At 42.3% G+C, this 13,065-nt stretch overlaps 1 protein-coding gene across 1 annotated transcript in view; it reads right to left on the bottom strand.

Annotated features, from left to right (window-relative positions):
• pacrg (PARK2 co-regulated) overlaps positions 1–13,065 on the bottom strand; it is a gene marked incomplete at both ends in the record, with an annotated part of 130,782 nt that overhangs the window by 56,478 nt on the left and 61,239 nt on the right. Inside the window, one exon of the mRNA XM_083998889.1 lies at positions 5,949–6,120. Within this exon, the coding sequence (XP_083855015.1) occupies positions 5,949–6,120 (172 nt within the window). The remainder of the gene's footprint in view (positions 1–5,948; positions 6,121–13,065) is intronic.

The following is a 13,065-nucleotide window of genomic DNA, read 5'->3' as shown; positions in this document are numbered from 1 at the left end:
GAGTGCTGGTAATTCTCTTTGTGCAGACTGTCAGTCCAAAACAGCGTAGCCCTGGTTTGAAAAACACACCTAAGCTTTTTCTCCTTATGAAACCTTAAACTGTTATTTGATGCCTACTTTCGCAAAAAAAAAAAAGAAAAAAGAGAGAGAACTGTAATGGCATCACAGCACCTATTTTGCCACTAAGCACATACAACAACAAAAATGAAAAGCATGAAAAACAATTTCAAAGGAGAGAGTCAACACAAAGGAATCAGCCTGAGTGTGAGCAGAGACACTGGGAGCTGATGGTTGACAGGAGGGAGAAAATCACAGCAGCAGGTAGAGGAGAGAGGAAGAGACTGAGAAGGTCTGCATTAATTAAGATGAATTAAGATAGTAATTAGGGTCAAACATTTGAATATCAACATTTTAATTTTAACAAATTAAATCATTCATTTTGAATTTAACTTTTAATTTGACAAAAGACAAATAGAGAAAAATGACAAAAATAAAGTATTTAAACCTGCTAAAGATAAAAATTAGTGTCTTGATTATCACATACAAGAGAAGAATCTTTGGAGCAGATCCAACCCTCAGTACTGGAGCTGTTAACAGGTTTTTTGATTGACACTTGACACTTGACACAAATGTTAATTCAAGTTACAAATATAAATGTAATGTTGTTTCTCCCTCTTTTAATTCCTCCTTTCTCTCATTTCGTCTTGACACCTGACTTTACACGACAGGTGGGGGTTTGGTCTCATTAACTCTCACTGAGCAAACGACAGCGAACAGACACATCAAATATGAGTAGAACAAGAAAATGTGTTGATGATGACAACACTCAAGTGCAATCAAGTGTTTCCCTAACAACTCTGAGGCAACGCCACTAATCTGCTTAAGCACCTGTTGAGCCAACAGCATAAATTCACAGAAAAGCACGGTCAGCTGCTGTGTTACAGTCCTGCATTTTTCAGCCTCAGTTTGCTATGACAACAAACTGATGCTGTTTTTTTTTTTTTATTCTGATGCTAATTTACATGCATTTCTTTGGTTGAACTGTGGCATTTTTAATCATTAATTCATGCTTGTGATGAAAAGACCATTTATTTTGTCCTTCGTGACAAAGTCACTGGATCGACAGCAGATGTCTTTTTGCTAAAAAATAAACCGGTTGTTGGATTTCTATTTTCCCACCAATACACAAACAGCTTCCTTTGTGGTGAGTCATTTGAATGAGACGCCCACCAATTTGCACCAATGATCCCACCTGGGTGTCTGAGGTGGGTGCAAAATTACCAGCTAGAAAAGTACGGCAGCGTATTTCAAGGTCGGGGGAAAAATACAAAACCGTTTATTTTGTGTATTGTGCTGGATGAAGTGCTCCCATGAATAAAGCTATGTTTATTCTACTCGTAATGAATTCCTTTCTGTTTCTTGCACATCAATCAGTGAAATCAATAAAATAAAATAAAAAACATCAATAATGTATCAGGGAGAGTAATAACGACATCCCAACATTTCCCATCCCAAGCTAGCACTATATTCAATTTGACAGAGAAGACTGGCTGAGACAGAGAAAGAGCAACAACCAGAAAATACTGTGTGACAGTTAGAGCACTCAGCGAACAGCATAATGCCTCCCCCACTGCCCGTGTTAAAACAGCTCATATGCAAATACAAAACTATCACAAGCACTCACACATGCACTCAAACCGGTCACACACTGATACGCACACAATCACACAGACATACATATGCATAGACAACACACACACATCCCCACGTACACACATATTATAAGCAATCAGACAAAATGTCAGCCCCAGTCATAAGCACAGACAGATCTCAACATGGCAGCGGCAAAAAATATAAATGAAGTTACGCAACGTGGAAGAGTCATATAAACAACAGGAAGCTGAAGGGTCAAAGGAATAAAACATTTTGCACTCGCGTCTAAGTGATCGTAATGTGTGTGCGTGGGAGAAAGTGACGACTTGTACCAGCTCCATTGTTCTGTGTCCATTCGAGTGTATGTCAGCTTTGTCTGTGTCAGAGATGGTGCATGTGAGTTTATGTGTGTGTGTGTGTGTGTGTGTTGTGTGACCAGCTGTGGAGATGATGCTGAATGAGCGAATGCATTGTGCGCCGTACCATCTCTCCATCTCTGCCTTGGTTTGCCTCCACCAGACAGAAACGATATCTGCCATCACCAAGATAAAGTGGAATGTGGAATGACAGGAATTTCAAACCTACATAACAAACAATGAAATTCTAATTACCAACCAGCGCAAACAATTTTCCCTGCTGTGACATTTGGACCGCAGGACTGTTCAATTATTCATTGGCACTCTCGCCTTGCTGAAAAAAAAAAGAAAAAAAAATGAAAGAAAAAAAAATTAAAAGAGCAAGAGAGAAGGAGGCCGAGGGCCTGATATATTAATGCTGGTATAAAACCTGTGTTGGGACAAATCTGAATAAAGTAATCATCTATTCATGCTTGGACCTGTTTCATATTCAGTGTGAAAAATAAAACAATGGTGACCTTGTATTCTATTTTCTGCGAAATGTCAGAGGTAGGGCGACACGTTGGAGAGTTTAGCTGTGAATTGTTCTCGCTGAGTGTATAAATATACTTTTCAGATCAGAAGAAGATGTTCCCGTGCAGAGGCGTAACTGAGGATCTTCTTGTAATGAAAGTCTCATTTTGGTTCAAAGCTGAACAAATGTTATGCCAATCAACTGAGGCTCAATGGAGGCATGTCTCTGAATCCTCCTCCCTATTTAAAGAAGGCAGGAAAAAACCCAAACCACAGCATTATCAGTAACAGTTTACCCTTCCTGTGTAAGTCACAACGGTGCTGTCATCGTCTGTGTTTCATATACAGTAAATGATTTACTGTTGGTGATACCACTGGTTACTTCTTTTCCTCACCTATGAAGGAGTCTCTCTAGTGTGGGAGTGAAGAGGACACGCCACACAGTAGGAAAGAGTTGAGTGTTTAAGTCACAGAGGACAGGGTCTTAGAGTATAATGTCAGCCACAGCCTCCTTCATTGTGTATTCTCATTGGGTGACCTGCAGTCATCATCAAAATTCACCAGGGCTTGACGTGACTCAGTCGCTCTGCAGATAAGAGCCTGCCAGCCACATTGAAGATGTATTAACGTCAGTGGAGAAAAATATATATCTTGCCATTTTTAAACTGCAAGACGGCTTTCTACTTTCCTCCTCTCTCCACCATCCCCTCTTCTTCCGTGCTCCATAGAAAAGTAATTAATCTGCAACAGAGACACGGACTGGCGGCTCTGCCTTGTGGATGGCGAAACAGGCCTGGTTTTTAATAAACCAAGAAGTTAATAAGGAGCAGGCCATTCAAAATTCCATTATCAGTGCAAAGTGTGTGTTTTCATGAGGAGCATAACCATCACCTTTGATCCTCCCAAAGGCAAATGACCAAAACTGCTGAGGGGTTTGAATTTATAAACTACTGCCTGAGTTAGAGAGCGGCCTAGTGTATAAATGTCCAGTCGTGTGTAAAGTGGGCGCCTCCTGATAGAGGGCAAAACAGACACAGGGCCATCCAAATATTTAAAGTGCCTGTGAGAAGATAAATTACACTGTGTGGAACAATATTCTCCACTGCTATGACATGGAAACGGTCAAAATTTGACAGATTCAAAATATATCTTTCAAGGTCCATAGGTAAGACTAACACAACAACAGACTCACAACACATACAATGAAAGGGAATAAAGCTAGAAAATACATTTGATATCAAAAATTGAAATTACTAAGAGACAACTGTACCGGTGTCTCCAGTTTACCAGATTGATGCCTGATGTTGGTCAAACTATTAATTCTATTATTTTCTGAGGCATCAAGCCAACACATAAATCTATACATAAGGTTTCTAAGTACAACGCTGTACTTAGAAACCTTATGAATAGTGTGTTTGTGTAGATTTTACTTGACTAAATAATAGAAGCAAATAAAGTAAACAAGTGACAATGCAAACACAAGACTTTATGTGTCAGTTTGTAAAGAGTGTAATGGTTTAGCGTCCCTGCAGTGTGTGTACCAGTACCATACATAGTACCACACTGTGCCAGGGTCAGTCTGTCAGTGTCTCTGTGTCTCCAACAGCCCTGCCTGGTGTTGGCCGTCACACCCCTCTGCCTCCGCACACGTCCAATACGCACACATAAACGAGGAACACACACACACACGCTTCAGATACACACCACCAGCCAACTGCCCATGACATGAACACTATCCGAGCCTCACTGGGCGCCACTTAAAGGCTCCCACTTTGAAACTGACACTCCACTTGGCAGCGGCGCCCAACAAAAGACGTGTGTGTGTGTGCGTGTGTGTGTGTGTGTGTGTGTGTGTGTGTGTGTGTGTGTGTGTGTGTGTGTGTGTGTGTGTGTGTGTGTGTGTGTGTGTGTGTGTGTGTGAGAGAGTGAGTGAGAGAGAAGGAGAGACTGTGTGTCTCCGAATGTGTGCTGAATTATTTTTTTTAACAAAAGCAAGAATATGCATTTCTCTAACTTCTCTCTGCCTTTATCCTCCTTCATGTTCGCCACACGAGGAACCTTTCCCGTCCACATCGCTGTAAATTCTGATGTCTATTTTTGAAGTCAGAGACCACTTTGCCCTGCGACGTGACCTTTCCACCCACCTTGATCTGCCAACTTGAGTCTGCGTGTGTGTGTGTGCAGAAACGTGTCAGTGTGAGGAGTCAAGGAGGCCCAACATGATGATACAGTTAAATGTAGCACGTCACTGCATTCATGGCAGATTATCAGGCGTGCTTTTAGAGGCACCTTCTTCCGGCGAACGCAGAAGCAAGGACGCTTCGCCCTGAGGGCTGATGTAATAATAGGAACAGTGTGACTGCAAAACCAAATTAGGACTTGTCACAGGACTGGTTGTATGGTAATGTTAGAATCTGTTGTAGCGCGAGCGTGTAAGACAGGTGAGCCTATTCCTGGTAAAGTATGTTGTTCTATTTTAGTTACACTCCTTATCACTGCAGTGTTGCCTGAGAGACTTTGAAAGTGCTATTGTGTGATTCAAAAGAATGCTATGATGCGTATTAATGTTTGTATCATTAATTTAAATGCATTTATTTATCTATCTCAACTTTTAATTCATTCTTAAGTTTTTTCAAAACAAATCAATTGTGGAAAAAAAAAATCCCAGGACATTCTCCATGATTCCTTATGTTAAACAGGTTAACATCTGGTCTCCAACCAACTCCACTCTTCTCCTTTTTCACCACCTCTGTGAGTTATTAGCATCTGCCATTTATTCAAATAAGCAGCTAGTTAAAGTTCATCAGCAGTGGGGAATGCCTTCTAGTCTTGGGATTTGTCGCAGACAGGAATCAAAATGTAATGATGCAGTCATCAAAATAGTGAATAATGAAGTAATGGCATGCAAAATTATTTATTTATTACGGCTGCAATTAAAAATCTAACCAAGCAGATTACTTGGCTGTCAATCACTTATTATTACACAATATTTACTTATAGACAGATTTGCTGAATTAATTCAAATGAACAAGACAGTAGGGCCATTTTTGTTGCCAATGTTAATTAAACAGTTGCAGTATCTTAATGTTGTATGATCATGTGTGATTATACAACATAACTTAGAACAGGAAAATAATATAAAGTTACCACAGATTTAAAAAATGCACAATTCTCATTTTTGCCTGCTCTTTCGTCTTCACTGTCTTTTTTTAGAGCTTTCCGGCAACATGTATTTAAGCTGAAGTAATCAGCATTTGTAAGGTGTTCTTTCTTTAAGTCTTGAAATAACCACATTTTTTCCCTTCAGTAGCTGGAGAGCACAGTGAATGTAAAAGGAGGATCAACCCACACGGGGTCACTTGGGAAATGAGCTGTGATGTGCGTGTGATTGGTAAACCGTGAGTGCAGCCCCCTTCCCAGACTTACTCCTGATGGGCATGATGAGCTGGGGAATGACGGGCAGGATCTTGGGGCCGCCGCAATCCAGCATGTCATGGACTCCCTGGCGGGCGAAGACCTCGTACGGATGAGTAGTCTCACATAAGCCATCAAAGAACAGAGGCAGGTAGTGGTGGTAGTCCAGCTTCCCGATCTCCACCTGGGGATAAAATAAAATTTACATTTACATTAGAGATAGTATTAGCTGCTTCTTTAATCCAGAGAGACAAAGAGAGAGCGGGTAGATTTCTGTCCTGTGCACCAGGCATTTATCAGACCATACGGCCGCTGATGGAGCTGTTAGCCAGAAGCAAGGATGAACTTTTTGTTTGCTTCCTACCCATTCACCTTCAGACTCGCTCACATTCACACCTTTACACAAACAGGAAGGCGCGGGGAGAGGCGCAGCGGATGAAATTTTGTGTGTTTTTCAGGAAATCATTCATTGCCATGGAGCCCTCTTTCATTCTTTCACTCTTTCTCTCTGTTTGTCCTTGGCTTTGCACGAAATCTAGGGCTAAAGCTCCTCTTGCAGCCATTTATAACCCTTACAGTAAACACATTCGCACACACAGTCTCACCCACATACACCCACAACCCACACACACACACAATGGCTGGCCACAGCTGTTCGGGAGATCATGACACAGTGGCATGTGGCATCTTGTGGGCTGACATGTTAACACCTGTTTACAGCATTTGGAGGACAGACAGAACGGCGCACACACACACACAATGGGCCGGTGGATGAAGACATTCGTCCAGCTACATGCCAGAGGCAGGCTTTGAAGTTGTTTGGCTGAGCGTGTGTGGGTAGTGTGTGACACATTAAAGCAAAGTCTTTCATGTGTGTAAAGCCATCAGAGGGAAGCCACTCAGACACACCGGGGTGGAGAGAACAGCTGACCGAAAGGAGCCCGTCCTTGAGCCTTGTGTGTGCAAGTGTGTATTGTGAAATTTTATACTATATAAAGTGTTACATGTAGCCAAGGCTCAGGAAACATTTGTGTGTACTGTGTGTACTCTAGTTACTCTGTGTCCCAGTGGCGCTTTTGTTGAGCGAGGGGTTAGAGGTTGAAGGGGGGGGGATTCTGATTTTCATGTAATGAAAGGTAATCCCTCTGGTGCAGAGGCAAATAGCAGCCAGCAGTCCTTGAGGACAGCTGAAGCCATGAGGATACTCTTTTGTCAACACCCCCACACACACATATAGATATATAGAGAGATATATAGATAGAAATACATTCATATGCACAAACACACACACACGGACACACACAAGCACCACGCTGGGTCACACTAGTCGGTACTGAAATGTCACCACGGCAGTGACGCTCAGTCCTTTCAAGTCCCCAGCCCTCACCCAGCCGCCGGTCAGAGCCAAGACTTCAAAGCAGGGCAGCACCCCCCCCCCCCCTACTATTCCTGCTGCCAATCCTCCCTGACACCCCCCTCCCCTTCACACCCCCTGGGTAAACACAGAGATGGAGAAGGAGAGAAAAAAATAAAAGCTGGAGTGATGGAGCGATGGCAAGATGGCGACAGAGACAGAGAGCTCACAGTGTTAGCACAGAGAGACAAGGGCTGATTGCTTTGAGGCAATTTACCGGCCAACCTTGACCTTTCCCTGCGCCTGGTCAAGATCATCATTGTGAGTCAGTCGGGCTGGAGATGAGAACAAAAGCAAACATGAGCCCAGAGAGGAGAGGAAGAGGAGGGATAGAAGGGGGCAGAGAGGGCGAGGAGGAGAGGCGAGATGACACGACAGCGTGGCACCGCTTGCTCGCCAGTGGCAGTCGGAGGCACACAGTGACACGTCACCGCATGAGCTGCCACAAAAACAATATGTAAAACAATCCTACTACGTTATTACCATTAGGTTTTTACTGGTAAGAAAATGTTTTCACTTTTGACTTTGGCGGATTTTGCAAGAAAGCAAGTGCAGTATGGTTTAAACATTAGAAATTGTGCTTTCTACTTTGGGAAAAGTATGAAAATCCTGCCCTTTAAACACTTAAAGGGATAGTTCAACATTTTGGCAAATTGGCCCATTGCCATAATCCCTATAGTCATAGCAGTAGGTTCGTTACCTTTAACTGTTGGTGCGAGCTATTTACAAACTTACAAACTCATCAAATACACAATCCAACACAACTTGTCCACGAGAGCGTTTTGGAGTTATTGGATTGTGTATTTGATGAGTTTGATGAGGGAAACTAAGAAATCCCATTAGCCTCCGTAGCGTAGCTCTGAGCAGCTCGTGGCTCTGCTCCGCCGCTCTAAAAATAGCTTGCACCGACAATTAAAGGTAACGCACCTACTCCTAAAACTATAAGGATTATGAATGGAAATGAATAAGGATTAAGAGGAATTAAACTTAGAATAAATTATATGTATTATGGTGGTTAAAGCATAAAAAGGAAGGAAACAATTTCACACATCATACTGAAATGTTCTGGTTTGATTCAGGTCAGTGTGCTTGTATGTAATGTTATATGAATTAATTTCATCAACACAGTACGTCATATGAAAAGGACACGGTTATAAAAGCTGTACTAATCATTAGGCCTGGTGAAGATCGCACCAGTATGTTATCAGCTCTCACACTGAGGCGTAGACACCATCTCACCCACCGTGTTGTAAAGCTGAGAGGTTGAGGGGAATAATTACCTGGGAGCATTAATGTGGTGTTGCTGTGAGGATGAACTCTGTCATGCTCTTAATCAAAATCACATAAACAAGCACTCGGGGACTGGCTGAAGATCCCAGTTAACTATCAAGGAGTGGGGACAATCAGCAAACACCTTTACACACTCTCTTACATAGCGCATACACACACACACATACGCGTACCAATTCCCAGAGAATCTTAATCAGCAGCTGAGCTGAGCGGTAACTCTTGCATCCGTTATCGATTGTCCGCCCAGGTTTGTTTGTCTTTGGGTGCCTGTGGGAATCCCCCTGGAGTCCGGGGAGTCAATGAGAGTGGAGACTATCAGAGAGACTATCAGCCAAGTAGCAGCAATTAGCCCTGGGACACAGACCTGCGTGTCTCCTCTGGTCAGCGATGCAACAGCAGACGCACAGCAACAGTAGTAGACCAGGAGCAAGTGTGTGTGAGGAGGAGAGCCTCTGCTCATTAAACAGCAGCATCACAGGCCCCTGACAGGCAAAGGAGACCGGGAGGAACGAAAACAGCAGGCTGCCACTTTAAATACACCACTGCTGGACATGACTGTGTGTGTGTTTGTGTGTGGCCATACGTTGTGAAGATGTGTTTGACATTTTGAGAAAGTGAGAGCGTTTTAGCTGCTCCTTCCTTGCACACACACCTTCAAAGGGCTCTTTGAGGGTTAAGTGGTTCTGGGTGTCGGTTAGAGTTTATGTGTAGAATGGGCTTGAGGGTCAGGGTTAAGGGCCATTGTGTCAACGAGAGTCCTCACAAAGGTGTGTGTGTGTGTGTGTCTCTCAGCCTGTTTCTGAGGTCGCTGTGTTCAAATGTGAAGTGGCTCATCGCAGCAGTTATATAAAACCACACTTGAGCATCAGGTTGTGGGTCGTTTTGGCGAGCATAGTAGCATGTTTTAGTTGTGTGTTTGTATGTCACTCTTAAAAAAAAGAGTGGTTATTGGAGGTGCAGTATAATTTATTAATGTTCTCCATCAGCCGCCACCTCCTGATCTTACAGAGGAGGCAAGGGAGGTGTGGGTGGAGGTCAACAGCTCTCTACATCCTTCTGCAGCGCGGCCTGAGCGTTCACAGCTACTTCTGAGCATCCAATCAAATCCCTCTACTACCAGGTCAAACCCTTCACTAAATGATTCTACACCCACATTTTCCATTTCAGTGACAAATACATTGCTAAAACTGGAACTGCACTTTCTTTGAAAAAAAAAGAAAAGCAACAACAAGCCAGCAAATCTTGTCAAATGACCCTGGTATCTAACATGTGTTGTCTTATTACTAAAAGCATGTGTCACAGTCAGATCTGGCAAGAAACAGGCTGTGTGCCAGCTGCTTGACAATGATGCTATTTTAATTGATGATGCCATAATGACTTGACCTGGATTCAGTTTTTTTGTTCGCACAAGCACAGGTTGCTGTATTTAGATGAGCTGGCAGATGAGGCGCTGTCAATTATTTCAGCTCAGAGAGGAGAACAGGCTTCCTATTGGTGCCGCTCATGCTATGAGTCATTCATTACACAGTCACCACTGGCAAACAAACATGTATTAGCTCTGCTGAAAATGTATTACAGGGGACCAAAGGGGAATGCAGGACTCATGTATGGTGACAGGCAGAGAGTGTGGCATGCATCTCCACTCACAGGGAAGAGATATGCATTGAAAGGGCGACATACATGCTACGGGGACGGAGGAGACAGGCATGAACCGACAAGAGCTGAAAATAACAATACATACCTCAACTGAATTCCTGTCACTCATCAGTTTTATCTTGACTTCATGTGCAACTTTGCTGTTCCTTAGAAACCACATCTGTTTCTGAAACCATCACCATCTATGGTCAACATATTCTACATGTCTGCATATAAATAAAACTTTCCTGAAATAACAGCTGTGAAGACTTGACACAACACTGCATGATATATTTGTGTGTGTGTTTACAGCATGGTAGCGTTCTTCTTCTTGCTCTGTCTAATCATGTAATCAACTACTTCAAAAGGCTTCTGTTTAAGAATGGCCCATGGTTAAATATTTATGGGAAAACATGATGTATGATGCCAATATATAAAGATTATTATTTAAGAGAAAGTAAAGTATCAACAGTAGGGAAATAACTCTTTTATTTCCCTATTGTGGGAGGAAGTGGGGGGGTGTCATTACTGTAAATGAAAGTAAAGAAAGTACTCTGTGAAACAGTTCAATGGGTAACAGCTCAAATCACCATGACTACAAGGCTCTACTCTGCAGACAGCAATATCCCTATTATTAATCTCTATATTGATTGCTTAACTTATCTTAAAATGAAAACTATTGCATAAGGTCGAAGATTCCAGCCATTTTGTAAAAAAAAAAATTATATATATATATATATATTGTGATGATTTGTTTGTCTGCCGTGACAGTGGCAATGACGCACATTGCAAAACTGGTAACATCTCGATGATGGTAAGACCAGCATGTGAAACCTTTCAAACCATATACCACAGCTAGTGCCCACATCACTTCACTACAGGTTGCAGCGAACTTTAAACATGACTAAAACCCAGAGTTTGCTTCCTCTGAAAGATGTTAAAATATGTTAACACAATGGCGGCAACATACAGTAAGCCCTGGACTTCATAGAGTTTCCCCTGACAAGCAAAGTTCAGATATAAATGCTGCTCCTTATTATAAAGTAAACTGAAATAAGCCAAAAAAGCATCCTTCAAATTCATTTTGAATTTATTTGTCTGTGCTTGTGCCCTTTTGAGAGAAGCTGTAATGGCAGAGCGTCTGAAAACTTCTCACGAGCACACGATACACAACACATAATAATAATTTATTCATCCTAATCCAAGCTGATTTCCAACTGTGCCACAGGTGCACATCGCACCTCTGGCCGCAACATTTCCAAAAAATCAGTCACCATGCTGCGTGCGCTCACTGTGAATATGAGAGAGAGAGAAAATATGGAGAGAAGAGAGAAAAAGAAGTGAATATTTTGACTTTCTTGGAGGTCAAAATAAGAGGAGCAGGACTGGAATAGGCAAACGATAAGTGAGGGAACGAGAAGTGAGTCACTCTCGCTATCTCCCCTGACAGCTGTTTCCATCTAACAAGCATGCAAATATGCTCAATTCAAAGCACTAGTAGTAGAGTGCATGGTGTCAATTGAAATGATACCTAACACATGCTGGATGAGACAATTTTGGGGCTTCAAAGACAGTTCAGAACCAGGACACAGAAAGTTATGAATCTAATGTGAACCTACCTCACACACACACATACACACGCACATATGCAAAGACTGAGATTAAAAGAATTTTATTTAGGCGCACGGTCACGCCAGCAGTCGCAATTGGTGTGTTGAAAGCAGGCGGGTGTTATTAGAGTAAGAAACATGAGCCAGAGTAATTGAAAGAGTGACCCTGTAGACAGTGCTCCTGTTGAGATTGGGCTTCGGTTAACGCTGTTAAAGATGAAGAGAAACCCTGTAGATATTCTTGTTAGAAATTGCACTTGGTGGAACAATTTTCTTTTTCCTCAACATATTCTTTATCATACAGTCATAGATAACCAACCAAAATACCAAGTGCTTCCAGGATGCTGAAGAAAAGTTAATATGTCTGTGAATATTCAGCAACAAAGTTTAAAGACATTTCACTTGCAGTATTTTTTTTTTTAAGGGAGACATGCTTTCTTTTTTCGCAAACTGTCATCATCAAAACCATTATAAAATTTGTGTTTCTGCTTTTTCCTTGTTGACATAAGGAACAAAGAAGAAATCTGGTTTGTTCTTGCACTCCCACTGAGAACCCATCACAATTACTTTTCTATAAACAAGCAAGCAAGTAAAAACAAATTAATTTCCCCCCACACATTTCAAACTTGCCAGCAGAATGCTCGGTAATATCTGGCAATGAATTTTTGTTTGTTTACACTCCTCAAGTAACTCATGCAGCTTCTGTTGCAAATAACAATAACGGTGCCCTCCGTTAGCCACTAGACAGTAGCTGAAAACGGAAAGCTGCAGTGATTGAAAGAGGATGAACATGGAGTGACGGAAGGCTGAGCATATTGATGAAGGAGTGGAGGAGGTATAGAGGGATGTAACGTTAGAAGAAGCTGAGGTGAGCAACAAAGAGACTGTCTGGAACCTGCTCTAGTTTTAAAGGTGAGGCAGCTAAATAAAGCTCAGATTAGGACTCTACTCGCTGTGCTCACAGTGCGCATATGTGTGTGTGTGTGCGTGTGTGTGTGTTCCAGCACGCGACCCTCTGCCACTGTGATGGAAGTAGGCCAGAATAGTGGAGAGAAACAGGAGGAGGGAAACAGGAGGCAATGAACATGACAGGAGTCCGTGAAAAAAAAAAAAAAAGTGACAAAAGATTTCATTGCTTGAGTTTTTCTTATCTCGGTGTCAGGTATGCATGTCTGGACAC

The sequence above is a fragment of the Trachurus trachurus genome, assembly GCF_905171665.1.
Source record: "Trachurus trachurus genome assembly, chromosome: 22".
NCBI lineage: Eukaryota > Metazoa > Chordata > Actinopteri > Carangiformes > Carangidae > Trachurus > Trachurus trachurus.
The sequence above is the reverse complement of the archived record's forward strand: the minus strand, read 5'-3'. Positions and strand labels throughout refer to the sequence as shown.